We start from the raw sequence: 26,937 nt of genomic DNA on the forward strand, positions 1-26,937 counted from the left end.
TTCAAACATGCGCCTGGAATACAACTTATTATTTAAAATACCAAGTGTTGAATAGGACGCTGCGCTACTGGCACTTAACCGCTTTACTCGAGGCCAGATTGCTTCTTCTGCATCGTTATGCTGACTCTTTCTCTCCTCACTCTCTCTGCCCGTTGGTCTCCCTCTTCAACGGCAACACCGACCCAATAAGCACAACATGTACTAAACACAATGCTTCCTGTCGACTTCTTTCAGACATGTCAGAAATCGTGCTTGACTCCATAGTTACATACCAACCATAAGAGCCTGTTCAGCTCTTTCCTTGACTCAGCATCCGTCTCCATCCACAAGTGAGACAAAGCATAGCGCCTTCTCCGAAAAGACGACTGTAAATCTGAGGCGCCCCCGGAGAAGCGCCCCCTTTTGGCTGGTTGCATCGGGGACACACGAGGCTCGTGCTTCCTGTTATGCTTCTGGCACGAAGGAAAAACGGCCGTGGCCAGCGAATAACAGGTCGCCGGATGATGACTACCTTTCGGATAACTAGAAGAAGTGGCAAGGGTTGGGTGGCATGTTGTGGTCATGGCGGCTCTGTTTTTCTTCCCTTTCCCTTCCTCAGCCTTGGGGAAGATCTGCCGAGCATCTTACTCCCCCCTTTTCCTTTGATTAACCTAGATTGAGTCTTCGGGGCCGACCGACATGAAAGGGGTCGGGCGTCTAGCTGCAAGCCACAGTCAGTAATGTTGCCTTTTTTCCCTCTCTGGAACAGCGCTCTGGCATGGTTCGTGCGCTGGTTGGGTTGTATGGAGTGTCAATACTTCGTATTTGCTCTGGTTTGCTATTTTCCTAACGTCTTGTTTGTCCGATCTGTAATTGCTCTGCCGAGCCGCACTTGTCACGCTGAGGCAGTTATCTGAGATGTTCACGCCCGTGCGGCGACTGACATGTCGTCGTCGCCTTTTACCCACTGCACCCCTCCTCGAGTATTGTAATACTGCTTATTAGACTGCCTGTTGAAGAGTGTCACAATGCCAATCACCAGCCAGTCCACGCCCCTACACAGAAGTGGTAACTTGGCTTTAGATCGTAGGCTGCCGAGTCACCGAAAGCTGAAACAAGGTATAGAGAAGGACATGAACGGCGGCATGAACGGCATCCATGAATACATGAAACGCAGTGACAGCCAAATGGACAAAATATACAATGCCTCTAACATGGGATTCTATGTCATATAATATACAATTCATACACAAATGCCGTTTGTGTGATGCATATGGCAAATCAATGTGCTTTGAATAGCAAAATGCCTCCGCCGTCTAGACCCGGCTCACTTGCCGCATCTAGATTTCGCGACACCATTTTGACATGACAGCACTGAGCTTGACTCCAGCTGGAATCTCTTCCAGTGACATGTCTACCTTCCACATGCGTCCATCCAGCCCTCCACTGCCCAACGTTCTTCCACCCCCAATACCGGATGGAACGAGCAGGCCCAAGCCGACTAGTCGCTCCCAAGAAGTACTCGCGACGCCGCGACTCCAGACACGGACATTGCCTCCAACAGCGAGAAGACCAGAGGCCGCAGACTGCACGCGCTGTTTACCTACAATCGAGCTGTATTCGTCGTACGCCATGGCAAAATTGACTGTATCAGTATGCGCCACGATATCGAGCCTAGCTGCTGCGATGAGTAGACTCAAGTCGAGCTCTGACAAGCTCTCCAGGAGCTGCATTCGGGAGTCAGGTGGTGCCAACGACGTCAACTCCGACTCGACTGCAGGCACGCGCAGAGTCAAGTCCTTGGGCGACAAATACGACAGCGGTAAGATCCACTCGGAGAAGAATGCCGACGCTGACTTCGTAGTGTAGTAATGATATTTCAACAGGTCCTGAAATTGGCGGTGCTGATAGAGCTCCTGCATGAATAGCATTAGCCGACGCTCAACTCAACAAGAGAGTCAGTCACCTACCTGGATTTTGTTGTTCCAGTATTTCTGAAAGTCGGAATAGCCCTCCAGACTAACATGGAGACCCTCCTTGCCTCCATCGGCTTCGCCGAGCATTAATCCCTGTCTGCAAACTTGCCAGTACGCCGGCAGCGTCTTGGCGAGAGAGAGGTACACATATCTGTGACTGAATCGACTCTTGACACGTTTCTCTAGCATTTCGACCACGTCCATGCGCGTCGTGCAACCAAGCACGGCAATTGGAGCTTTTCGAGACTGCGCAATATCAAATAGATTATATAGCAGTGTCTGGCGAGGATGAGTGGCGAACATGTCAAATTCATCAATAACAAACACCACAGCCTGCGACGTGACACCGTCATCTTGACCCAAAATTTCGGATGGATGAGAGAGGAGGGCAAGCAATGACGCCATCGTATCCGCGTAATTTGACTAAAAGAATTAGAGAAATCGCGTGTAATATAATGGGAGTGCTTACTCTGTTGAGAAGGTCATCTTCGACCTGCATTCCCTTGCCTAGTTGACGCCAGATTTCTCTTAAAGCAAGTTTGTCGTCTGTGTGAATAAACCCATTCAGGCGAACAACGTGGAAATCTTGTCGATATTCTTGCGACAGATCTGATATCGTATTTTCGACAAGCTACAGTATGTTAGAATGAAGGATCCTGGGCGATTGGTGCAACATACAGTAGTCTTGCCGCTTCCCCTTGGCCCAATGAGCAACATGGAATTGCCTTCTCCTGCCAGCACCGTCTGCTCTATGAGCTGCCGAACTTTGTCGCTAGCTTCGTCATGACCAAACATGCGTATTCGACGGCGGCCTGTACAGCGATCAAGCAGCACGCGCTGCATGGCGCTGAGATGCCGATCTAGGTTGGGAATCTCGGGAATCTCGACAGTCAAGGGAGCTGCTGCAAGAGTAGACTTAGGGTCGGCTTTGGGAGTTTTCAATACATCATCTTGTGTGCACGATTTGCACAGCCAATCGCCCTCGGGAATTTCTGGTACCCCGTAGCACTCTTGGTGTGCTGCGAAATCGCAGTTATCGCATAGTATAATTTCGTTGGGTGGGATTGAATGCGGTTTCGCGCAAACGGCACACACAATTTCGTCAATAGCTTCACCGATAGGTTCATCAATCGGTTTACCAATGGGTTCATCAAGTTTCCTCGGTCGTCCTGGTTTCCTGGCGCTGGCGCTTCGCGGGATGTGGTCGAACAAGCCGTTGCCGTCAAACGTGACGCTTTTGCTAGACCGAGGGCCTCTCTTCTTAGTAGGAGTGAGAATGCTCTTGGGCGCATTGGAGGCGACAGGCGAAAACAGTCGGTTCTTCGTTGGCGTGTCGAACAGTGCAGGCAGGGGGGCATCGTCGCCAGCCGCTGGTATGGGCTCGGTACCATTTGTGGCAGCTTGGGGCACGTCCGTGCTGTTTTCGAGGCTTCGGGTAGGAGTCGGCACAGGTTCAGGAGCTGGAACTGGAGCTGGAGCTGGGACTGCCTTCTTCCTACTTCTTGGTTTCGCCGGGGTTTTTCTTGGAGGTGGAGGCTTGCTAGCAGCGGCTATCGGTCGAGGCGCCACAAAGTTCTCGCCCGGGTCCCATCGTGTTCCTTTCAGCGCCTTCAACTTTATCGCAGGAAGTGAGTTGGGTATTCGTATCTCTATTCGGGCGGGAGGGACGGCCGTGACACGGGTTTGTGTCGACATTGGAGCTACCGGAGCAATGTTGACCGGTGCTGGTGCAGCTGCGTCGGGTGGCAGTGGCTTCGGGTCCGCAAATATATTCTGCTTTTTATCATCAGCACCCCCGCGGCTGTATCCAAGGGCTGAGATGGCCGCAGCAATATTGCCGAGCCGATTCCCGGGGCTTTGGTCATCTAGGATCGCGCCGTCGAATTTGCGGCGCTTCAGCTCGAGGTCAGCATTGGGCGGCGACAGCGTGTCAGTTTCGTCTCTCGATCGTTTGTTCCCATTTGAGGCAGTTGTTTCCTGAGCCATGGTTTCGGACGTGGCTCTTTATGGTAGCAATTGTCGCTGTGCAGCCATCGTGCAGTGCATCTGTTTGAGGAAGGGAGGTGGAAGACGCGATGGGACGCGGTTGCTTTGGTGACACTCTACGCGCTCTGTGGGGCACAGGGAACTTGGTTGTACAGCAATGTCGGGGGTCAATGACAAGGCGGGAACAGTTGCAATAATTTTATCAGTAAAAGTAGACGGATATTTTTTCTGCTCAATTCACCAATTGCTAATTGGTCGGACGTTCACAGTTCGTATAGTTAGTCTGTGTGCTACTCACGCTGACACACATCATCACCAACCCCACTTACAAAGCTCGCCTCTCGCAGCCTTCAGTCTTTCACTTCAACATCATCCACCCCATCATCTTCATGTCGGGCCAAAACGAGGGATTGTCATTCTATCATGCCCCCGAAAGCTCGGGCTTTCGGCTGATTGAGCTCCCCGCCGAACTAGAGACGCTGCTCGAGGGTCCCAGCCCGCCAGTGTACGTTACCACAAACGCAAACCATGACAAAGTGCGGCTCGAGCTAATACGAATATCACAGGCTCTACTTGGAGCCTGGTCCCGATGACATGGCTACTCTCCGCAGCCCGGAGCACACCTACAAAATCAGACAGAAGAATACCTCCAATGGCCTGTACCTCATCAAACCCTACACGCGTGATGCGGCGTCTCCTCAGCAAGGCGTAGCCGCCATTGCAACTATCAGAGAGACAGTCGAACTTGATCGTGTAAACAAATTGATAACAGGGGATCGTAACCCGGTCACACAGGGTCGTGGAAAATGGCATGAGAAATTTGGTCGCAGCCGATAGCTCACAGAGCCAACTATCATTCTCTTCAACATATCTGTCACGTCTCAATACTTATTATAGTCTCACATGGCGTTTCGACTCGGACAAATATATGCCTTTTCGACACCCTTATTCAAGAGCTTCTATACAGGTGATCGTGATTCTTGTCACTTCTATGCCCGCATTGACACCTGGTCTACACCTATGGACAGCGCATATGTCAGTGTCTGGTGGCCTAAAGGCTCACACTAGACTCTGGCGGTATTTCCACCACCGCCTACCTACTCCTAGATTAATACAAGAAAAACAGCCCTGGAATAAATTTATCAATGCACTTTGAAAGGTCTGCGTCCAGTTAGCCATTGTGCTCCAACACGAGATCACCTTCCTCTGCTGCTTCATTTTCGTCAACAACAGGAAAAAAGTGTGACGTGCTCTGCTGGCCGCCGTCGCCTTCTTCGCCATCTTCCTCCTCGTATCCCTCTGGCAAGAATCCGCCTGCCATATCCTCATCCCCGTTCGATATCGGTGCGTGCGATGCGTCCGGTGCGCCAGCAGGGGCCGTCTTGGTACCATGCCCAAAGACGGAGGTTTTGTCGTCAATCTCGCCGTATTCGAGGCGAATTCTTTGCACAATCCGCATTCCCATGATAAACTTTCGCCATTGCGCCAAGGCAGCCTTCCGCCGTTTCTCGTCCTCCTTGCGCAGTCGCTCGGCTTCATCCTGTTGAAGTTGCTCCATTACTATGTCGTGGTTTTCCTCGGCAATGACAACGCCTTGGATGACTGGTACTGCCATGCGGTTTCCAAATTCGAAACCCACAACAGCTTCAGCATAGTCGACCCCCAGTTTCTTGCATACCCGCACAGTTCCTTTAAAGGGCACGTGAACAGCACCTCTCGGGCACATGTGCTCGGCAAATAGGTCAATGTTCCTGGCATTATGGTCAGCAGAAGCACACTATTACTGGGGGGAAACTGCCCAAGTTGCTTACCCGTATTCATTTTTGGGGATAACACCGTCCTTGATGGGGTCTGGTATGATCCAATCGGTCTGATCATAACTGTATAGACCCTGTAGGACTTTTTGCCCAGTGGCTGCTTCTACCTCTAGAAGCTCACGTCTGCGATTCGTGGTTGCCGCTCGATACGGTACTCGCTTCAGAGGCTCTTCTCCGTCTAAAGGGGCTCTTCCCTGCTTGTGCCAGGTTTCTGCGCTCTTGACGTTCAAGACGTCAGACCTGAGATATACATCCTCTTCCCCAATGTTTCCCTTGCCCTTGTTTTGGAACTTTTTGACTGCTTTTGCGCCGATCCGTAGGGCCTCTTCTCGCTTCAAATGTCTCTCGAGTGCAAACTCTTTAGACTGCTTGTAGTATTGTAGGGTCTCTTCCCCTTCTAAGACAGGTTTCTTCTCGGGTTTGGCTGCTTGCAAATCCGTAGTCTCCTCCGTTTCATCGATATCAGTGATGGGCCGTTTCTTGTCGCCACGTCTGTACCCCGACATGGCTGACTTGAACCAATCGTGATGTTTATGTTTATGGATTTTTCCATGCTTGTTGTAGATGGGTATTTTCTCAATGGGATATCGTGCGCCTTTGGTGCGTCCTGGAAATACCCGTTGTTTCAAATACCGTACGGTGACATCTTTCGCTGTGCCATCAGAAGAGTAAGCAACCACATACGCTATGATCTGCCGCGCGTTGTCGGCTTTTGCGCCTCGAGGCTCAAGAGACTCCACGAGCTCGCGATTGGTAGCAACTATCCCTTTCACTATTGGTTCGATGGACAGAAAATTTCCCGTTACTGGAGACAATACTTCAGTCCAATAGTTCGCATATGGAAGATCTGCGTCAATGTGTGAATGTGGCTGTTTCTTCGACTTGACAGGTGTCACCTGCATATCCACCACCGACTCGTCATCTGAGTCCGTATACTCGACCTCCAATTGCGCGTCGTTGACACCCTGTTTTCGGGCTGGCTTCACAGGCTTGTTCTGCTTGGGCAATTCCCTGCTGCGCTGTTTCGTCTTGGCCTGTTTCTTTGGTGTAAGATCTGCTGCGCGGGCTCGCAAGTCGCTATCCGGCTGCTCGGCTGCGGCATCTTCCATTTTGGTCCATGAGTAGCCAAGACACTGCAGGTTCGTAACCAGACGGCTTTCTAACCCGAGTGCCCTGAGGAGTGCCGTAAAGAGATATGCGCCAACGTCACGGCTACCTTGGCAGCGAGCAGCACACTGTCGGAGGTCGTCAATGTTCTCTAAACGTTCACCGAATTTGGGCGAGTGTTTCTCTTCACTGGCATATGCCTTTGTCAGCCTATCAAGGCGTTCCAACGCCATGTATCCCCATTTTCGCAAACCTGGTGTGGTGGTACGGTATCGTTGCTTCCACCAAGCTAATATAGTCTGACCTAGTCTGAATAAAGGGTCTCCGTTGCTCAGGTCAGGAACCCCTTCCTCCAGCCTTTCGGCATCAGCGGCCCAATCCCTGGCTTTGGTATCAGAGCGTCTTTTGCGTTTTCCGTTGGATTTGACGGGGGATTTGCCGGGTTTGGGCCGCACAAGCCCGCTTTTCTCTTTCCATCTGTCGACCTCGTCCCACATCCTTGGTGGAAGATGCGAGAGCATGATGGCCTGTAACTCGGGGTCGCAAAGCCAAGAATTCCGGACAGCGTTGTGCCAAAGGAGGCACAGAACATGAAGGCGATGAGTAGCGTTGCGGACCAATCTCTCCCTCTTGGTTGGCCCCCTCTTTTCTCCGAAGGGATTCGTCAATGAAACCCGATCGTCTCGAACAAGAGTCAGTTCTAGGTCCTGTGTGACATTTGGCAAGTCATCTGTAGGCATTTCAGGTGCCACGACATCCTCAAACTCGGCATCGTCATCAGATTCATCGTTACCAGCCCCCTGGTCATTGACAGACACGCGTTTCGCAACAGGCACGTCTTCAAAATCATCATCAGAAAGCGATGAAAGAGAACTGATATCGCTATCCGAACTGTTTGTGAAGAATGCAGATGTTGCTTGTGCCGAGTTAGATGCTGTCGATGCATCCAGGTCGTCGTAGAGGGTAGGTTTTCGCTTGTTCTGCGGCTTTACGTCAGGCGACGCGCTGCGCAAGCGTTTGCGTGGGATATGTGGTGGCATGTCTATGCCATGAGTAGAGGATGCGGTTTGTTGAAACCATTCTGGAAAGAGAATGCCATGGTATATTGGTGAAACGTGAAGAAATAGGATTGATTCGCCCTACTGAAACAGCGCAAATCGGTGCCAGCGCACGTGACGTCATTCACGCGGTTGACAGTATCAGCATTCAACCTCAGAGATAGATAAGTCCAATTTATCTAAGAAAATCACATAATAGACGAAGTTGAAACCAGGTAGCTCTTTATTCTGAAGTCAGGTGGTGTGCCCTGTCCTGCTGCGTGCTTCGAGGAGTGACAACACTTACTTATTCACGGGTTACTACGGGCGCTGGTCTCCTGCGCGCGACATTGAGAACAACTAAACTTAGCTCTTACTGTTTCGAAAGCAACCACTTCTCTTCTATATAGTTTCACTTGCGGGAGAATTACCTGTAACTTACAATTTTTTTCAGAGCCTTTAATTGAGTTGTACTTTTTCTGGTAGACAAGAATGTGTCAAAAGTTACATGTCTCGCCAGATCCCGAATAGCAGGGCTACATTTGATCGTAACTATTCGGAAGTTCCGACTATAGTCTTCCCACTACGATCTCATAAAAAAACTATAGAGATATAAAAAACCATAAGTACTGTCCCGCAGAGAATCATCCGCTTTACGGAAGCAAGGCTGTACCGTTGGCGAGGACCCGTGCTTCGGGTCACGCTGATCGTGAATATTGATGCTAAAATATAAGGCTGAATTCACATCAAGTGCATGTGCGGATACTCATTTTCGTGCTATAATCAATTGGCCTTCGCTAGCATGTAGCCTTAATTCTGTCTCCTGCTTACTCCTCATGCACAGTCAAAGGGAGAAGGGTATGTACGCATATAACTAAGTGCTCAATTCCACTTCACATCAACAATTAAAAAATTGTCCTCCATTACCCGAAATCATGGTATCTACACCTTACGTCGGCAGTGGCCCTTACTGCTACGCCAATTCCTTCGCCATGGTGCTCGGCGCCAAGGCGCCTTCTACCGCCGTCATTGAGTTTGCAACCTCGTCTGCCTTTGGCATGGAGATTATCAACGTTCCCAAAAATCCCCTCATTTTCTTCGATCCATATGGCTGGGATCCTCTCAAGAGCTTCGATGATGCCTTGGAGGCAATGGGCTGGCGCTGCACCGAAATAATTGGCAAGGATGCACAGGACGCCCTCATTTCCCTCCAGGCGGCCGTAAAGAAGGGCCCTGTGTTTGTAGGCCCTGTCGAGATGGGTCTTTTGAAGCATCAGCCGAATGCCCGCGGCGCTATCGGTGCGGACCATTACGTCGTGATACTTGGCATTGACAACAATACCGTCGAGATGCACGACCCGCATGGTTTTCCGTATGCTACTCTGCCGCTGCAGGAGTTCATGGCAGCCTGGAAGACCGAATCGCTTGGGTATGGCAAATCGTACACTATGAGGGTCGATTTTAAACAGGTCGAGGTCTTGAGTGAGGAGGAAGTTATCCGGCGGTCTATACCCAACGCTCTCAAGCACATCAGCCTTCACGCTGCTGGCGTCGATGAGATGCCGCCAGGATCGGCAGCGAATGAAGCCGCAACAAAGTGGTTGTGCGACAGAATTGAAGTTGGGTTGTCACCCGGGATGCGTGCCCATCTGGTCTACTTTGCGGTGCAAGTTGGAGCGCGACGGAGCATTGATGCTGCGACCTGTCTGTTGCGTGTGGGCTATGATGCATGCGCCGCGGTCATGGATCAGATTGCGCGTACTATTGGAGCTCTCCAATACCCTTTGACGCAAAAGCGCGATGAAGACGCAATCACTATCTTGCAGAAGCTTGGTCCAATGTATGAGGAACTGCGGCGCGCTCTAGAGTCGGAAGTGCAGAGCAAAGTGGCAAATTAGCAGCCTGGTTCCTGTATCACAAAGCATTCTCCGTAGCCATATTGAAGAATGATCACATATCCATTTACAGCTCAAGAAACGCCTCGCTATGCAATGCGCTAGACTTCGATCAGATCCGGGGCCGGCCCAACCCCCCTCAACAGCACGACTGTATTTCCACTTTGCAACGACGCCCCAACCTTTTCGTTAAATTCCAATACCCTTCCGCCTTCCACATGGAACACACGTAATTTGTCTCGCTCATCCGAGCTCTGGTTGTTGATGTTTTGAACCTGCAACTGTTTCGCCGCAGAATCCAAGACCCTGCCGACCACCCAGTCTTTCGAAAAGTAAAATGAACCCTTTGGAAATTTTGCTTTCGCAGTCTCAGCCTCGGCCTCCACATACAAATAGACGCGCTTTTCGGCAGGAAGTTTGTCATCGCCCTTGGCAGACTTCTTCAAGTTGTTGACAGCGACCAGTCTGGCTGAGGCGGAACTCGGCTTTGGCTTCGGAAGAGCCCTACCTGCTTGCTCCTTCTTCGTGCTTCCCCATGCCTTCAGCCTTTCAAGGGCAGATTTTGCTTTTTTGGTGACATCGTCCACTTGCACAAGCCGCGAGCCCAGTGGTGTCAAGTTCTTGCAGTCGTGGTCCTCCCCGAGACGATGCTTGAGGCAGTAATCGCGTTTGCAAGTCTGACAGTGTACACCTGGAGTCAAGGATGTCCCGACCATCGTTTTGCAGTCGGAAGACGCGCATGGCTTCTCGTGGGTCTTATCTCGCAGCGTTTTGCCGCTCGCGCCGCCTATCGATGGTCTGTTGAGTTGGGCTTGTCGCCGGCGTGCGGCCCAAGCACCCTCGTTTGGGCATTTATGCGCCGTCTCTGTGCGGTGATCAAGACAAAAGGTCTTGCTGCATGACTGGCAGTAGAATGGGAGGAAATCGAGTTGGTTGCAGTATTCATACTGGCAGTGCTTGCCAACTAACGTGGCGTCTGTTCTGTCTCTCATGATGTAGCTTTCTTCGTGGGGATCAGGGCTAGGGGATGCCATCTTGTCGAAATATAAGCCTTGTCAGTCTTAAATAAGTAGAACCCCTTGTTTGCCACACTCGCCGATGAGAGTGGCCGTTGCGCGTCTAGGCAGAAGTCGTTGCGAGTTGTGCTGACAACTCTTGGCGAATGCTCTAGAAGCGCCCGCCAGTCAGTGTGGCGATGCGCTGCGCTGCGGAGTGGAACAACGCCGCGCCAAGCTACAGTATGTACACTCGCTCGTCGCATTACGTGATGAGGAGTAGTGACATTACTAGTATCCCCTTGAATAGAGCATCATGGTACTCAAAAAAGGTATTATCCTACAAAATTGACCCCGGCCCGGCTTCAACATGCCAGAGAACTCCCATGAGCTGTTCCCCAAATCCTCATGAAAGTCCCAGTCATTGACACAGGACCATGCCCGATCAGGCGCTGTGGTAGCAAACAGGTACAGAGTGTAAAAATGAACCAACTAGGTAGAGAGCTGTATGCGTTTACTACAGTGTGGTTTAATATATTGATGGAAGAGTTGAGCGCTAAAATCCTAAAAACAAAAGATAAATAAAAACCGGTACGCCTCCCGGGTATGGCCGAAGAGCTTATTCTTTCTTGACCTTTCCAAGCTCAGCTTCTCTTCCTGTTACAGGCGCATTACCTACTGCCTGTCTGCCCCCGACAGCTTCGAAACCTTTGTGAAAGACATATTCGACAGCATGCTCTACAGGCTCATCAAACATGGCCGGTAAAAATGGAACGACAGCCAGACCCAGCCCAATAGGCGTCCAGGTGCGCAGTGTCACGTTCTTGACATTCTTCAGCGCCCGCCCAGAGTAACGGACAACACTGTGGATGGTGAAGGCTGGCAGCCCCATACTGGCGAGGGCTTGGAAGATGCCTCGCTGCACCATGACTGTCCTGTAGTCCTCAAGCGGCGGTATCACACCTGCCGCCAGCTGCTTGGTTTCCGTTGCGGGAAGCCCGGTAATCTTTTGCTGGTGAGCGGTAAGCTCTAACTGAGGGTTGAGAATTCTCTGATTGTGGATGTATGCGCGGTAACCCTCGTGGCTGACATCGCCGATGAGGTATAGCCACGAGATCCCGTACGCGGCACGCACCACCTTGGGGTGAGCTACGGGCCGGAATGATTCGCCAATATCGGAGGTGTAGGCTACATATCGATGCGCAGAGAGCATAATCGTTCGCAGACGAGTTGCGTAGGCTGCATATCGGAGGTTGGTCTCCGTAGAATCCGGGCCACTAGGTACAGGGTTAGCGATCGGCTCTTTGTGGAGTGATGTAAGTGGGAAATACGGACTTTCCATCCTTGACATCGTCGAAGAAGCTGCTATTGTCTGCATTGGCCCTGTCGACGATCTTTTGCAGCTTGGCGGGCAGCTTCTCTCTGGGTGGTAGCTTGTCAACCTCGGTGCTGGAGCTGGCGCTGGAGTTGGCGCTGGAGTTGGCGCTGGACGGCTGCGCGTCTTTGGGCGCTTCCGATTTCCCCCACCAAGGCATTTTTGGAAGAATTATCAAACAATATAAAGCCCAAGAAATGAGTAATAGACCAGACAGAGATTCCTTGATGAATTCCTCGAGATGATGCAACCATTAAGCTTTCGGAATGCCGGGCCCAGCAGCAACGCTTGAAGGTCGGGGCGCCGAAGAATAGCCGTGTTACGGGCCTGTGTTTCCAGGTGTACGGATTTACTCCCGAATTTCTGACCTCTCCACCAGCAACTTCAGCCTGCAGCATCATTCAATTGATTCGCGACGTACTATATTCCCATCAATTCGTCTTCCGAAACTATATCCAACATGGTCGCCACGTACACCATTGCTGGCCGTCAAGTTGGCAGCCACTACGTATGACCACCCCCTCTCCGGAAGCAATTGCGCTTCAAGCACCTGGCTCCTGCGACAGCGACATGAATACTAACGGAGCGTCATAGCTCGCCATGGGCTGGCTCGCCACCTTCGCCGGCGGTATCTACTACGTCGCATCTGGCCCCAAGACACCTGCTGCTAGCATCGCTGCGCCCCCAATCAACGCTGCCAGCTCCGACGAGGCCGACTTCATCAAGTGCGACATTTCCCCCGCCACGACTCCGACAATCGATATCCCTATACTAACACCCCTCATAGGAAGTTCATTGAACAGGCGGAGAAGAAGAACTAATTGCATTCCGGACGAACTAGGCGGGACATTGTACGACGCGATGTATATATATAGCTGGCACTCCCAGTTACGCTCGATGTAACCATCGAGCGAGACAGCATTTCGGCGCTTCAATTTATGCGCGGATTTTCTTCCTCAAATCTTTGCAAATGTGATGTCGTGCTTCTGTTCTTTTATTTGCAAACATTCGGTTAACGCCATATCGAGCAACGCTGGTTTGATCAATATCGGTTCAATGTACGATAAGTTCGAAATCGAGAGGCAAAGCTCGCACTTGCTTAACGGATGTTTCGATGCTGTTAGCTTACGGAATGACCACGTCGCTGCCGAATTGTGGCTATTGTTTGGTATAGCTGGGAGGTAGTCGGCCTGATTTGTAGTTGCTTTGTAGGGGCCTGGAGTGCTAAGGCTGTACGGGGAGTTCTGGGTCACTTGAACCGTGCCGCAAAGAGTACTGTATACTCTATTGTACATGTCTACATGCGGGGGTTGACATTTCTTTATTTACGAGTACGAGACCATCGGTACCCTCAATAATATAATCTAGCCTCCGCGAATTTGATTTTGTGATGTATTCGCGGTATCGGAATATTGTGAAGACATAAAGTTAAGCGCAAGTTGGGCATGGTGCATGCGGCGGCTAATAAGGGGGATACACGAATGTCACATCACGGCTCTTCACCCAACGAGCAGTTTCTTTCTACAAAATGATTTCTACATCTCTTGCAACGGAGGTATGTCATAGTTAGCAATGCATATCACGTCTGTTGACTTATACCTAGGTAAGGAATATGCACTTCGTTTAGGCCATATGCTGGCGCCCCTGTTAGCGCAAACGCCCGCAGTGCAATTCCGCGGTAACCCTGCACCGGGAAATTTTGCACTTAGCAAGCACAAGCGGCAAAACGGTTCGGCCAAGATCACGTGCAGCCACCCAAAGTCGCCGTTTTGACAGAGTCATCACTGGCTTAGTCGAAAATCTCCCGCGATGCCGCTCATCGGATACAACGATTGCAATAAAAGCAGCTCCCCAAACCCACCTTGGCATAACTGCAGTTGGACGATGTCAGACGACAACACTGACCCGGCGCTGCTCCCCGACCCATCCCACGACCTCTCGTTATCATTAACGCCAGGGTCCAAGGAACGCCATTCGCTGACGCTCGATCAGCGTCGCGCTCTGCGACGATGGGCTAGCAGCCAGGTCATGCGCCCTTCCCACCGGGCGTGCATCGACTGGTTCTTTTCCCAGTACGGGCAAATGATCAGCCAGTCGACCGTGTCGCATTCGCTCTCGCCAAAGTACTCGAGGCTCGACGGAGAACACCCGCAGCTGTCCGGGTCACGGCTGCGCTTTGGCAACTGGCCCGACGTGGAAAAGCTGGTGCTGCTGTGGTACCAGCAGGTGCAGGCGTCGGGGCGCCAGCCGACAAACGACGAGCTGGGCGAAAAGGCAAAGGCCATCTTCAGCCAGCTACCCCGCTATCGCGAGGAGTCCGCGCCCGAGTTCTCGCCCGGCTGGATCCACCGCTTCAAGAAGCGGTACGGTCTCCTCATCCGCCGGCAACGACGACATACTGACGGCACCATGAACCCTGCCGAGGACATCGACTACTTGTCGGACTGCGTGCCACGCTTCATGGCAATTGCGCCAGACACGAGCCCGGCCGCGATCCGGGAACAGATCCTCCGCGTCGTCGGCGTTGAAGCATCCCTCAGCACATGCGCCCTCGTGCGCGACGAAATCATCCGCCGCATCCCCATCGAGCAGCCCCCGCCCGACATGCCCATGTCGCCGCCCGACCCCGATCTGGAGCCCCCACCGCCCGAGCAGCACATGTATGCGGACGATGACCCCGAAGTCGTGTTGCAGAATGCACTCCGCCAACTGCAAGAAGAGGAGCAGGCGGCGGAGGAGCAGGCTGCTGCTGTCCGAGAAGAACGCGACAGAGTCGAGCGCGAAGGTCTGCAACCCCAGCCTATGGTTACGGATAGGCCGCCTCCAGACCACAGATACGAGACGCCTTCACATGAGATACCTCCAGAGTTGACATTGACTCCTATTCACGCCGGTGATCCAATGACCTCTGACGAAAGGCCTCTACGATGTCCATTCTGTATCAATCAGCGCATGCTCAGAAGCATCAAAGAGGCTGTTGAGCACATGTCAACACATGTTGTGGTATAAATTCGGGCTTCTTTCTTTGTGAGATAGGCATACTATACCTTTTGCGTCCCTCTTGTATGCTTTGGCGGAGGATCATGTATTTTATGATGATGATGATAGATTAAGACAACAATACTAGCTGCCGTTAACGCTATTCACAGAGGATTCAATGACGATGGTACAATGACGAGGCTATCAATTAAAATGATATAAAGCAGCGCTTTTGATGCGCTCGTCTATATTAATGCAGCGTTTCGTAACCTCGTGATTATCGGATCTTCTGCCTCTTTCTCGATGGAAGCTGAACCAATGTAGTTCTTCCAAAACTTGAGTCCTTCCAGGCCTTCTTCTCTACATAGCGCGCCGTGTTCCTCAGCCATGAGCAACTCTTCCTCCGCGACACCGAGACTCCAGCCGAAACGTTCCGCCGCTTCTTGCGCCGTCACACCAAGGCCAAACATGCGCCAGTCCCAAAGCACGTCGCGCTCCGGTGGGAACTCGTGTAGGTCCTGGAGCCATGACAGCAGCGCCTTGACAGTGGTCTCGTCTGTGCGGTCCCGTCCTTGAACTACCATGACACCGCTTCTAAATGTGCGGAGGCGAACTGGTAGCTTCAAGCTCTCCCAGAGGCGGGCGGCCTTCTCAAAGTCGAGCGGGCTGACGAGCTCCACGCCTCCACGTGCCCTGTTGAACATGGCCCAAAGATCGACCAGTGTCAAGATGCCACCGGCCTTTTTCAGCACACTTCGAGTATCATCCGTGAGAAACTCGGCCAGATTGCGCGCCAGCTCGGAGAGATAAAGGGATTCTGAGCCACCACCACCTCCTACCATGTCCTTTGTCGTCACAAGACCAAGTTGACTTGCCGATTCAGCGAGGATAGCATTTTCTTCCGCCGAGAAGCTGCCATTACCAGAACCTTTCTGCAATGAAAATCGCTCTGCAAGAGCTATAACTTCTTTTGCGGACGCCATGAGCGCTTCAAGGTCTTCGAAGGCACTGCCAATGAGCAGCTCATTATTCTTGTGCCTGCTCAGGCCGAGTTGCTCCAACCCGGCGATACCGGCGGTCTTTGCTCTGCGTTCGCTATAATCTGCATCGGCTTCCGTGCCAGAGACACTACCATCTCGCGGGCGTCCCTTTGGTGGGGGAGGGGCGTTTTGTAGCAGCCACTTCCGCTGCGTCATGGATCCTTTGAATCGTTCGTAGAAGATCTTTTCCCCACCACCGCGAAAGGATATCTTGACTCCTTCGACGGCCTCCAAGTTGATAGGTCCACTTGCACTATTTCTATCAAGCATAGGTCCGGGGGATTCGGTTCTGTCGCTGTCCGGCGCAGGGGCGGAAGCGAGAACAGGACCTGACTTGGATGCAAGTGACGCACCACACATCTCGCAGGACATCAGCGATGGATGATTGAAAAACGTACATCTTGGGCACTGAAGAGGTTCTTTGGACCTGCGGCCAATGCTCTGGCCAAAGCTTTCAGAGGTGGGAGAGTTTGTATTTGTTGCTTGTTCAGGCGCTGGTGGCGGAGCTTGTGGCGGTGCAGCGGATCGCTTGGACGCATTTGAAATGGCAGCTTTCAGTACATGCTGCAAGGTTGGCTTGATACCGCAAGCTAAGCATGGAGGCAGTGGTGTATGCGCATTTGCTGTTGTGGCATCAAAGTTGGTAGGCACGGGGTTAGAAAAGCTGCATATCTTGCAAACCCAGGTTGCGGCTGTGACATTCTGCGTCTCGCTGGGTGGCCGATAGCCGGGTTCACTACTCGGCGTCGGCGTCGAATGCCTCGAAATTGGCGCGGCAGTTGAAGAACGATGACTCTGCAACCCAGTCCTGCGAAGCGGCTTGGGAATCAGCGTAATTTTGGCCGACGACTTGAGGAACCCCGCATAGAAGTCGTGTCTATCCACATCCTTCAGTTCCAGGGCCGCAGAGTTCAGGCGTGGCTCATTTTTATCGACGTAACATATTCGATGCGTAGTCAAGTAGACTTGCCCATTTTGTTGGTTTGGCAATTTAAACTTGCTTCTGAACGTCAGCCTCGGTAAGGAACATGCGGCGACAAATGGCGCTTACCCCTCATATAGTCCAACATTATCTTGCACAAATAGCAGCACCTCATCCGGTAGATAGGAGGGCCTCAGCGCTGTAGTCAAATCGATGTGTTTTAAAAACATCCGTCATATCATCTCGCCGTGGCTGAAGACGTCAGTGTCCGGACAAGCGTGGGCCAAGATCGCCACCCGAATTTATTAAGCGAGGTCAGGTACGCCAAACTTCTACTTTGGTCCTGGACGAAACAAAATATTGGATCGGAATTCAGTAGCAGCTCACACAAGACTTTGAAGGAACGAATTTGATCGGCTGCTGATTTCAAGCAATGCTAACGTTGTCAGGTCGAACTGTCGCGGTGTTGGGGCATGTCCAAGAGCATCGATGTGTTACCCGTAGTTTTGCCGGTGGAGTCACGGGACACATTTGGAAGGCACACCGACATGATTTCCACTGCTCCTAACAAATTCGGGGCTTTTCCTCCCCAAAACTACTCGTGCAATATCGTCGCGACACTGCATTTGCCCTTCAATAATCTGCGCGAATACAGTATCAGCCCTCCACCGTGAACTAACTTTGAATCCAGCTATCGCGCCCAAAATGGTGTCGGGTTGGCCTGCCACCCAAACAGCGCACGGCGCCCAGTCTGCAGCTGCAGCCTATACCTACACACCGAGTATGTACCTCCGATCTGTGCCACTTCGGCGGAACCAGCAACTAACATGGCGATAGATCCTGCCTTCATACCTGTTCAGGTTCGACAAGGCTTCGCACAATATATTCAGCCTCCTCCTCCCGGATACCAAGCGGAGCCGCCCGCTGCACCGCCCGCAATGTCACCACCCGCCACCGCGGTTCCCGGGACTCAACCCAAGGCGAAGACTGAATGGCCGGATTCCGTTAGAAGATATGTCCAGCGATCTTTTCTTCCCCAAAACGATGATGCCTCCGTGACCCGCTCCGAACTAGAGGCCAAGTTGAAGAATACGATCGGAACAGCCAAGGATAATGGCTCATTGCACACACTTGACTGGGACAAAATGCCACTGCCGCAAGTGCTCGTGAAAGCCGACCGCGCCGCAAAACTAGGGAATCCACTTTACAGTGTCGAAAATACGAGGAAGCGAAAGTCGACTGAGTTCGCAAGCGAAGCGGTTGCGAAAGCCCCATGGAATACTACTAAGGATCGTAATTCACTGGAGGCTCGGACGTCGTATGCGCATGACAAGAAGGGAGACATGGACAATAGCGCAAAGTCCAGTAAGTTCCAAAAGGACGCGAGCAAGCGCAAGCGGCGGTTCGAGAGCGAGTACAAGGCCGCGAATATAACACCGACAGAGAGCACGCTGTCGTCGGGGCCCATCGTGGGCACCAGCGAAGTGCTTGAGAAACGATATCTACGCCTGACTGCTCCTCCCATTCCCTCCAATGTTCGTCCGGAACCAATTTTGCGGCAAACATTGGACTTGCTGAAGAAGAAGTGGAGGAAAGAGGGCAACTACTCTTATGTGTGCGACCAGTTCAAATCGATGCGCCAAGATTTGACTGTACAACGCATAAAAAACGACTTTACAGTTTCGGTCTACGAAATCCACGCCAGAATCGCGCTTGAAAAGGGGGATATCGGTGAGTATAATCAATGTCAGACCCAGCTTCGTTCGTTGTACGAGCTAGGCCTGAAAGGAAATAGCGTGGAGTTCAAAGCGTACCGTATTTTATATTTCATTCATACAGCCAACCGGACTGGATTGAACGACACCTTGGCAGATCTAACAGCAGCAGAGAAGGAGGAACCGCCCGTCAAGCACGCCTTGAGTGTGCGATCGGCATTGGCGTTGGGAAATTATCACAAATTCTTTCAGCTATACCTGGACACACCCAATATGGGAGCATATCTTATGGATATGTTTGTGGCCAGAGAGCGTTTAGCAGCACTTTGTAACATGTGCAGATCGTGAGTTGCGACCCAGAGCAGTACATGAAGATGAATGCTTACAAAGACACAGGTACAAACCAGACGTCAAGCTCCGATTCATCACTGAAGAGCTTGGCTTCGAATCGGACGCGGATGCAGCCCAGTTCATTATTGACCAGCAAGGCCAAGACTTGCTCGAAGATCGTTCCGACAATATCATGTTCTTGACTGGCAAAGCGGGCAACCTCTTTGAGGCTTCCCGCGCTACAGCCTTCAAAAGCGTCGATATCAAGGGTCAGATCTGAACGTGACCCCCTAAGTTTTTTCATATCTTTTGCGAGCCTTCATTCACCTTTCCACCATCCCACCTACCCCCGATCCCATGGAACGACGAGTCGCTGGACATTGTTCAGTGACGAGCAACTTTCTTTTCTTGGCACATATATTTGTTGACGACATGATCTCTGTTTCGCTCATGTAGAGGCAATAACTTTCCATTTGCCAGCGGGCGAAATCGAAATTCCCATTTCATCTTACTACACCTAAGCGAGCGACTATGGCTCAGCATTTAGCCGGCTAGCCAGGCTGGTTTCACGTGGAGCTTGAAGTGTCGGGACAACTGACGATGCGATGGGCTATACAAAAGCAGCATGAGACACTCATCGCCGGTTGGGGCGTTTTGTTGCTTGCCTTGACGGCGAGCGGATTGTTTTACAATTTTATCTATTCCCCAGGAAATCGCAAGTCGCAGCCAGAACAGGCTTTTGACGGCTTTTTTTCTTCAGCAGTTGTTGGATAGAAGCATCGAGCATCTATTCGCAGTTTACATTTGATAGCTTGTCAAGAGGTTTCCTCGCCCACTTTTGTGCCACGATGCTTCGCATTGTGAATGCATGCCGTATGTGGAAATTGTTTGCACAACTATGCTTGGGTTTGAATCATGAAGCCTGCAGGTTCATGCGCGTAGCGGGAAAAGACGTGCAGACGTTTCAGCATGGACTGGGAGCCAATGGCTGGGCGCTGTGCACAGCCCCGCCAGTGTCGAGGTCAAAGGCAGGGTAGGGTCTTGGACCTGGTGGCAACATTCACGCTTTTGGTGACAAGTATGTACGTGGGGGCTTGGAGGATGAGAAGAGGAATAATAGCATCCATTCCATGCGTCTTCCATTGGGGCTTCCTTGGTGCGGTGCGACGGCGCAGGAACACAAGACACGGACGGCTGGAAGCAAACAACCGAACAATGGGCCGACCCAGCAAGCCACCTAACGAGAGCCGCTTATGGGATTGAATCCTGATCTGATTGGTGAATAGATCGTATCGTTTTGATGACATCCAGACGTGGTGCGGCCCAAACGGCGTTGGTGCGAGGGCATGACAGCATGCAGTTGGCTGTCGAGCTGCAGGCGGGAATGAGGCTGCAGGTACGGCTGCGGCCAGGCCAGTGGCGCGCGGGCGACGAGAAAAGGACAGGTGCCGTGTGCGTGATGTGTAATTTACGTAGCGAGCTGAGGGGTATAACAATGCGAGCACATCAGCAAATTAAACAAGTTGTACATAGTTAATGCGCCGGAAGTGCTCAAAACATGGCAGTGAACAATGGCTCGGCCGAAGAATGGGGCCGCGTTCCAGTGGCGGTTGCTGGGCCGGTTTCAACGGCCACGGGACCCCGTGCTTTCCCGCCTGTTTGAATGGATTGCTTTTTATTCATCTTCTTTCATTGCCCCGCGATCGGCATAAAACCAGTGACAAATTCCCGAGGGGGAAAGGAGGGGGAAAGAGAGAAAAGGAAGTTTCACCAGCTGCTGAGTGCGAGGGACGCACATGGCGTAGGTACCAGGTACCTACTAAGGCATAGGTAGGTATGGGTGTGCATGGCGGTGGCGCTATAAGCGAAAACGGTGGAACTCATGGCGTCGTCAGCACCATTGTCCAGGCGTCATAGCTTGATGAAGATACGGCGCGTGGTCGGTCTATATGAGACGAGCTTCTTCATGCATACAAGAGGCAATGGAAATGTACGTTGGGGAGGCGAGAGAGAAGTTGTGAAATGGGGGTGTATACGAGCGATGAACGGTGGCTAGGCCTCTGGTAGAGTGGTGAAGTTCGCCAGCAAGTATCTGCCGAGTAGCTATTAGACGCCAGTCAATTTATGATCCTATGCAGATGGGTTTCCAGTAGATGGAAAATGGGTACGAATTATCGTACCTAATAATACTAGGTAGGTACCTATTCAGTTATCAAGCTTGTTCCGACCCGATCTGTGTCTACAGCACCTAATTCGTACAGCACCTCCAGAAGCCCAAGCAAGCCAGGGGACCGCACAGACGCCGATAATAGGGTGATGGCGTCAAGGTACTTTGAGGAGGGGGTACAAGCATTTGAGTATGCACTGGGGGGCCTCTGACGCTGTGGTAACAATAGTTTCTTTTTTGTGTTTTTGCAACCTTGTTTTTTCATGGACAATGTGTGGACAAGGATGGCTTCCAGGTTTTGCCTGCCTTCGTAGGTACCTACCGACATGGTAGGTAGGGTATAGATAGATATGATGTAATCAAGAACAAAAAAAACTGTCAACAGGCATCTATTACTAGGTACCTACCTAGGTACCTAGGTAGGAGGTAGGTATGCGCCGAGGCAGTAACGTTGTCTGCCTTACCTTAGGGTTACTTAACTAGTAGTACCTTAGTAGCACCTAAGTAGGTCCCTTGTAGGTCCCTTGTAAGTCCCTGTATTAGCACTCATGTCCGGGCGTGTTGGTGTGGCTTCAGCGCTCTGCACCCCTGTATTCACCCACTGTAAATTACAAGGCCTGCTCGCCTCACCAGCGCCGTCCCGAGCTGCTGGTAAGGTAATCTGGATTCGTTCATTCCTCTCGTCTTGATCCGTACTTGCCCGGGCATCCAAGCAAGCCAAGCAAATACTTAGATACTCGATCTTCTTCTACAAAATTCGTACCCCTCTTGCCGTCCATTTCCTTCCCTGCCTCGCCATCCAACCATTCCCTTCCCCCTTCCCCCTTCCGCCTTCGTCACCACCAACCATTCATATTCATCCTCCCTCCTTTGACCCACCAGAGCCGCTCCCTCTGCGCTACTTGTCGGCCTACCACGGCGCTTGCCGCCACCTCTTTTGTTTCTTCTTCACACCAGCCAATCCTCTCTCTTCACATCTAGCTAGTGCGACACCTCGTCTGTTTTTTCTTCGCCATTGAGGGGGGACACTCGACAGACTTCTTGACAGCCGGTAAAAAACGAACACCGTCGACCGATCGCCCCAAAAACTCGTCGCCTGTCCCACCCCTGGGCATAGCTTCGCCTTTGCGCAGGCCATCTTGGAAGGAAATTTCTCTTCCCTGCTTGCCGGCTTCTTCCCCATCGGCGCGAAACGCTTCCATACTCTCATACTGCCGCAAGGATGAAGGTGCGTTTGCCTACCTACACCAATCTCCCCAGCCCCGCGTCGCGCTTCCCCTCCGCGCCGTTCGCCGCGACTGCGGTTTTCGCCCAGGCTGTCGCTGGTCTTCGCGCTGTGTATTGCTCGTCCTGGACAGCCAACTGCCGGCCAACACGGCGCGGCGCTCGAGTGCTTCTGCTCATGCCAAGCTGCGCTCAAACATGACATCGGCGCGACTCTAGACCATGCCCGCCCGCCAACCTTGACCCTCCTCGTTACGTGCAAAACCGGCGTTTGCTAACCTACTTGATTCTCCCCTAATAGGCCCTTCGACGATCTATCAAAGGCGACAAGGACAAAGGCCAGAATGTCGCTGTTATGCCAAAGTCAGCCGTCGCCATTGTTCCTCCGAAAAAGGTTTGTCTGCCCAATCCGTCGCCAACGCCATTGGATCTTGGCGCCACCTAGCGAAAGCTAGTCTTCATTTGCGTGCTAACCAACATAATCTGCACCAGGTTATTCGAGCACTATACGACTACACAGCTCGCACCCCGCAGGAGTTGAGCTTCTCCGTTGGTGACTTCTTCCACGTCATCGGCCGCGAGGATGACCCTGACTGGTACGAGGCATGCAACCCAGCCCTGCCAGATGCGCGTGGCCTGGTACCTGTCGCCTTTTTCCAAGCTCTTGGACGAACCGAGCGAGACAGCGCCCAATCTGAAGGAAGCGCTGTTCGCCCCCCCACAGCCAACAAGACTCCGGATCACGACTCTGGATACAGTGACGCCTCTCCGACTTCTACCGCCAAGCCCGCCCAGCGCCTCTCCAAGTCTGGCGGCAAGGGCGGTGCCATGGTCTACGGCATTGTCATGTACGATTTTGTCGCCGAGCGAGCAGACGAACTCAACGCCAAGGCCGGCGAGGCCATCATCGTCATTGCCCAGTCTAACCCGGAGTGGTTCGTAGCCAAACCCATCGGCAGACTAGGCGGCCCAGGCTTAATCCCCGTTTCATTTATCGAAATCAGAGATATGGCCACTGACAGGGCCATTGTTAACCCCGGTGACGCGATCAAGCAGGCCGGCGTCCCCCGTGTTGAGGAATGGAAGAAGATGGCCGCCGAATACAAAAACAGTAGCATTACTCTCGGAAAGTTTGAGGCCGGCCAGCAACAAATGGAACAGGGTATGGACCGCCTTAGCCTGCAACAGCAGGCCGACGCTCAAGCCGGCCAACGTTCCCGCATCCAGTCGACCCAACAGGCAGCTCGCCACGTCAGCAACTCGACATCCGATCTCTACGCCCCGATCCAGGCTCGAATTCCCCGATACTGCTTCGCCGAGGACAAGTACTGGTTTGTGATTGAGGCCATGTTAGAGGACGGCCGACACTGGGAGCTGTCGCGATACTACGAAGACTTTTACGACTTCCAGATTGCCCTACTCACAGAATTTCCCACCGAAGCTGGCAACACAGGCTCACAAAAACGAACACTGCCGTACATGCCCGGACCTGTCAGCTACGTCACTGATGCCATTACGGAAGGTCGCTTGCATAACCTAGACGCATACGTGAAGAACCTGCTCGGCCAGCCCCCTTACATCTCTCGATGCACCTTGGTCAAACAATTCTTTGCTCCCCGAGAGGGTGACTACGAAATGGACGGCCCCTCCAACGACCAGGAATATAGGGACTCGCAAGATTCGCCCCAGTCGTCGTCGGGATCGCCCAGCAATGGGGACTCGAGACTCCAATCGAGGAATAACGTCAGTAGTAGCGGCTACGGTGGACTTCCGTCGGCGCCACGCCAAGCGAGCGGATCAGGGCCAGGTAAGTTACACTTCTGCGACCCAAACCTATCAGACATGGCACTAACCCAATCTAGCCGGTCAAGCACAACAACTTATCAAGGTCAAGATGTACTACGGTGACGATCTTATTGCCCTACGAGTACCCCGAGTCGATACGCGCATGGACAAGGACGCCCAGTTCAAGAAGCTCCAAGCCGTAATTGCGGCCCGCCTGGATGTGTCCGACCGAGACGAGCTTCAACTCTGCTCCCTCAACGAACAGACGAAACAGCCAAGCAATTTGATCAGCGCCTACGACCTTGACTCTGTTCTTGGCAAGTCGGACAAGCTTCTACTGCGCGCCGAGGTGCTGCGCGGCTAGCCTGCTATCGCCAAACCCGTTATGCGCTCCTTTGCTTCTCTCTTCTTTTCTTGGGTACAAATTCTTTACTCCTTTAGTATCTAGTCTGGAGATGCGTGCGCCTTGTTTCGAGTGTGCCATATCTTTGGCGCCGTTGTTTTGATCTGCGACACCCTCCGCGAGCCCTGAGTATGAGCTCCTTGATATCATGGTGACTGCCCATATATGCGAGCAGGAGAGCTTTCCAGACGATCTCACGATTTCTTCATTGATTATATGTTTCTTTGTCCTGTTCAGCCGAGCAATCGCTGGGGACCCTTCTTTTTCCGTTGCAGAGGCGAGGCGCATCTCGCCTTTGCAATGCTGAGCTTTTTTTTTCGCTTCCTTCTTTTTTTGCTTTGGCGTTTGAGGCTGGGTTTGATTCCTTCTTTTATGGTTTTTTTTTTCTACTTGACCACAGTTTATACCTGAGATGGAAACGGTAACTATGATGGAAAGTCGTCATGGAATATCTTGTGGCGTGGGAGGCGACGGCAATGAATTAAATGATCTAGGGCAAGGTGATGTCGTCACTTGTCACGCCATGTGATGGACATGGGAGGGGAATGTTGGAAGGGGATATGAGGGTAGGAGATGAGGAAACAGGACATGTGAGGATGGAATATCTCAAAGTATCTATCTTGCGCTGATTGAATCAATACATTCAATTCCATGGTTGAACTTGACGAGGATATGGAAAGCAGATCTGCAGAACGTGCTACCAGATGTCCCGGTTTTAAGCGAACAAAGCTAATAGCTATTAATGGTGGTACAAGAAATGTAAACTCAAAAACAAAATTCCCTCTACCCTGGTTTGCGGCGCGAGGCCTCTGTATCTATAATGCAGTAGTGTATGGTAAATGGTGATTATCGTAGGTGACCGTTATTATGAGACAATGGCAAGAAGAAAAACAATAAATGAAGAGAAAGGGACAAGATATAGAAGCAGCATCCCGCTCACTCTAATCTTGTCATGAAACCCTGCCGGACCTTGTAGTTGACGACGCCGCCGACGCCAAACGCCGGGACAATGCGGCCGATGCGCGCCGTACACGAAGGGAGCCACCCGCGGCTGACCGCGCGCCAGCGCTCGGCCCACGACACCTTTTGCGCAGCGGCCGACGGGCGATTATACCAGTCGAGGCCGAGCAGGTGCAGCGGGGTCGAAAGCAGCTGCACGGCGGCGGGGGCGAGAAACTGGGCGCTCGTGAGCCCCGACACGTGCAGGGTGCGCGCCGTGTACGCGTCGAGGTATGGCGCCATGCGGGCGGGCATGTTGAACGAGGCAAAGATGGTGAGGCAGTCGCGGAGGGCGAAGATGGCGAAGCAGGGGAGCGGCACGGGCCGCGGGGCGGCAGCGGCGCCGGGGGCGCGGAAGAGCTTGACAAAGGCCTGGTCCTTGTAGACGCAGAGGGAGACGTTGGCGAGGGAGGAGGCGACGAACTTGGAGGGGCCCGAGGTGGTGGTGCGCGCGGGGGCGGGCGCGAGCGTCGACGAGGCCGTGTCGAGCGCGTTGGCGGTCAGGTAGGTGCCGCCGTAGAGGAGGAAGACGAGCCCGACGGGCTTGGAGGCGAGCGTGCGGAGGGGGTGTCGCAGCAGCGCGGTGAAGGAGGTGCGGAGGGAGGCGAGGATGGAGGGGCTGGAGCCGGAGGCGTTTTCCATGATGGATCTAGAAGGACGTTTCTTGTTAGAGAGAGGAGTGTGAGGGGAGGGGGGCGTGGGGGGGGAGATGTACTTGTCAATAAAGGCAATGAGAGGGGATATTAGGCCCGCGGCGCACGAAGCGCTCACGGCGTCGGCGCCGAGACGCATGCCCAGGTTTTTGGTATTCCATTGGCGCGACTGCGGACTTGATTGTGTTCTCGTGGATGCAGATGTGGTGGAGGATGGTGGACATGTCGTCGGAGAAAGGAGCTGCGTTTGCGCGGCCGGCGCGGACGTGGAGGGAGCCATGACGCTATGTGTCTATCGTTTTGTGATGGGGTTGTGGTTTGTTCGGATGCAGCCGTTTATATCGTAAAGGGAGGATGGGCGTGGTTGATGTGACTTGAGGAGGTATCAGGATGGGAGGTCGGGTTGCGCAAGTTGCAGCTCATCGCTCGGGTTGCGGATGCTCCAGTATGTCGAGTGAGATTGAAGAATTGATGCGAACAAGGTATCGTCTTTGTTAAGGAAATCCGTCGAAAAGCGGCGTCGATTGGAGATGTAATAAGCTTGGGGGGGGGG

At 52.5% G+C, this 26,937-nt stretch overlaps 12 protein-coding genes across 12 annotated transcripts; 6 read left to right on the plus strand and 6 right to left on the minus strand.

Moving 5' to 3' along the window:
- Positions 1-1,319: 1,319 nt before the first annotated feature.
- On the minus strand, positions 1,320-3,941 carry CCM_07206 (origin recognition complex subunit Orc4, putative; the record flags this gene model as incomplete). The annotated part of the gene is made up of 4 exons (XM_006672344.1): positions 1,320-1,895; positions 1,950-2,378; positions 2,425-2,586; positions 2,634-3,941. The coding sequence occupies 4 exons, from the start codon at positions 3,939-3,941 to the stop codon at positions 1,320-1,322; spliced, it is 2,475 nt and encodes an 824-aa protein (XP_006672407.1).
- Positions 3,942-4,330: 389 nt separating this feature from the next.
- On the plus strand, positions 4,331-4,778 carry CCM_07207 (uncharacterized protein; the record flags this gene model as incomplete). The annotated part of the gene is made up of 2 exons (XM_006672345.1): positions 4,331-4,446; positions 4,508-4,778. The coding sequence occupies 2 exons, from the start codon at positions 4,331-4,333 to the stop codon at positions 4,776-4,778; spliced, it is 387 nt and encodes a 128-aa protein (XP_006672408.1).
- Positions 4,779-5,112: 334 nt separating this feature from the next.
- On the minus strand, positions 5,113-7,905 carry CCM_07208 (Rad4 family protein; the record flags this gene model as incomplete). Its single annotated transcript, XM_006672346.1, has 2 exons — positions 5,113-5,692; positions 5,753-7,905. 2 exons carry the CDS (start codon positions 7,903-7,905, stop codon positions 5,113-5,115), a joined length of 2,733 nt encoding a protein of 910 aa, XP_006672409.1.
- A 932-nt stretch (positions 7,906-8,837) lies between these two features.
- Positions 8,838-9,800, plus strand: CCM_07209 (RADC family protein; the record flags this gene model as incomplete). Its single annotated transcript, XM_006672347.1, has 1 exon — positions 8,838-9,800. The coding sequence occupies one exon, from the start codon at positions 8,838-8,840 to the stop codon at positions 9,798-9,800; it is 963 nt and encodes a 320-aa protein (XP_006672410.1).
- A 240-nt stretch (positions 9,801-10,040) lies between these two features.
- On the minus strand, positions 10,041-10,513 carry CCM_07210 (zinc finger protein; the record flags this gene model as incomplete). Its single annotated transcript, XM_006672348.1, has 2 exons — positions 10,041-10,119; positions 10,188-10,513. 2 exons carry the CDS (start codon positions 10,511-10,513, stop codon positions 10,041-10,043), a joined length of 405 nt encoding a protein of 134 aa, XP_006672411.1.
- An 898-nt stretch (positions 10,514-11,411) lies between these two features.
- CCM_07211 (Mitochondrial 18kDa protein) lies at positions 11,412-12,327 on the minus strand (the record flags this gene model as incomplete). The annotated part of the gene is made up of 2 exons (XM_006672349.1): positions 11,412-12,069; positions 12,128-12,327. 2 exons carry the CDS (start codon positions 12,325-12,327, stop codon positions 11,412-11,414), a joined length of 858 nt encoding a protein of 285 aa, XP_006672412.1.
- Positions 12,328-12,627: 300 nt separating this feature from the next.
- Positions 12,628-12,988, plus strand: CCM_07212 (uncharacterized protein; the record flags this gene model as incomplete). The annotated part of the gene is made up of 3 exons (XM_006672350.1): positions 12,628-12,675; positions 12,762-12,892; positions 12,955-12,988. The coding sequence occupies 3 exons, from the start codon at positions 12,628-12,630 to the stop codon at positions 12,986-12,988; spliced, it is 213 nt and encodes a 70-aa protein (XP_006672413.1).
- Positions 12,989-14,051: 1,063 nt separating this feature from the next.
- Positions 14,052-15,176, plus strand: CCM_07213 (centromere binding protein Cbh2; the record flags this gene model as incomplete). Its single annotated transcript, XM_006672351.1, has 1 exon — positions 14,052-15,176. The coding sequence occupies one exon, from the start codon at positions 14,052-14,054 to the stop codon at positions 15,174-15,176; it is 1,125 nt and encodes a 374-aa protein (XP_006672414.1).
- Positions 15,177-15,391: 215 nt separating this feature from the next.
- On the minus strand, positions 15,392-16,546 carry CCM_07214 (vacuolar protein-sorting-associated protein 36; the record flags this gene model as incomplete). Its single annotated transcript, XM_006672352.1, has 1 exon — positions 15,392-16,546. The coding sequence occupies one exon, from the start codon at positions 16,544-16,546 to the stop codon at positions 15,392-15,394; it is 1,155 nt and encodes a 384-aa protein (XP_006672415.1).
- Positions 16,547-17,813: 1,267 nt separating this feature from the next.
- On the plus strand, positions 17,814-19,433 carry CCM_07215 (SAC3/GANP domain protein; the record flags this gene model as incomplete). Its single annotated transcript, XM_006672353.1, has 3 exons — positions 17,814-17,889; positions 17,946-19,167; positions 19,220-19,433. The coding sequence occupies 3 exons, from the start codon at positions 17,814-17,816 to the stop codon at positions 19,431-19,433; spliced, it is 1,512 nt and encodes a 503-aa protein (XP_006672416.1).
- A 2,213-nt stretch (positions 19,434-21,646) lies between these two features.
- CCM_07216 (protein kinase activator Bem1, putative) lies at positions 21,647-24,693 on the plus strand (the record flags this gene model as incomplete). Its single annotated transcript, XM_006672354.1, has 6 exons — positions 21,647-21,653; positions 22,203-22,304; positions 22,357-22,751; positions 22,846-22,938; positions 23,037-24,351; positions 24,407-24,693. The coding sequence occupies 6 exons, from the start codon at positions 21,647-21,649 to the stop codon at positions 24,691-24,693; spliced, it is 2,199 nt and encodes a 732-aa protein (XP_006672417.1).
- A 975-nt stretch (positions 24,694-25,668) lies between these two features.
- On the minus strand, positions 25,669-26,664 carry CCM_07217 (uncharacterized protein; the record flags this gene model as incomplete). Its single annotated transcript, XM_006672355.1, has 2 exons — positions 25,669-26,380; positions 26,447-26,664. The coding sequence occupies 2 exons, from the start codon at positions 26,662-26,664 to the stop codon at positions 25,669-25,671; spliced, it is 930 nt and encodes a 309-aa protein (XP_006672418.1).
- Positions 26,665-26,937: the final 273 nt, after the last annotated feature.

The sequence above is a fragment of the Cordyceps militaris genome (assembly GCF_000225605.1).
Source record: "Cordyceps militaris CM01 unplaced genomic scaffold CCM_S00005, whole genome shotgun sequence".
NCBI classification, from domain to species: Eukaryota; Fungi; Ascomycota; class Sordariomycetes; order Hypocreales; family Cordycipitaceae; genus Cordyceps; species Cordyceps militaris.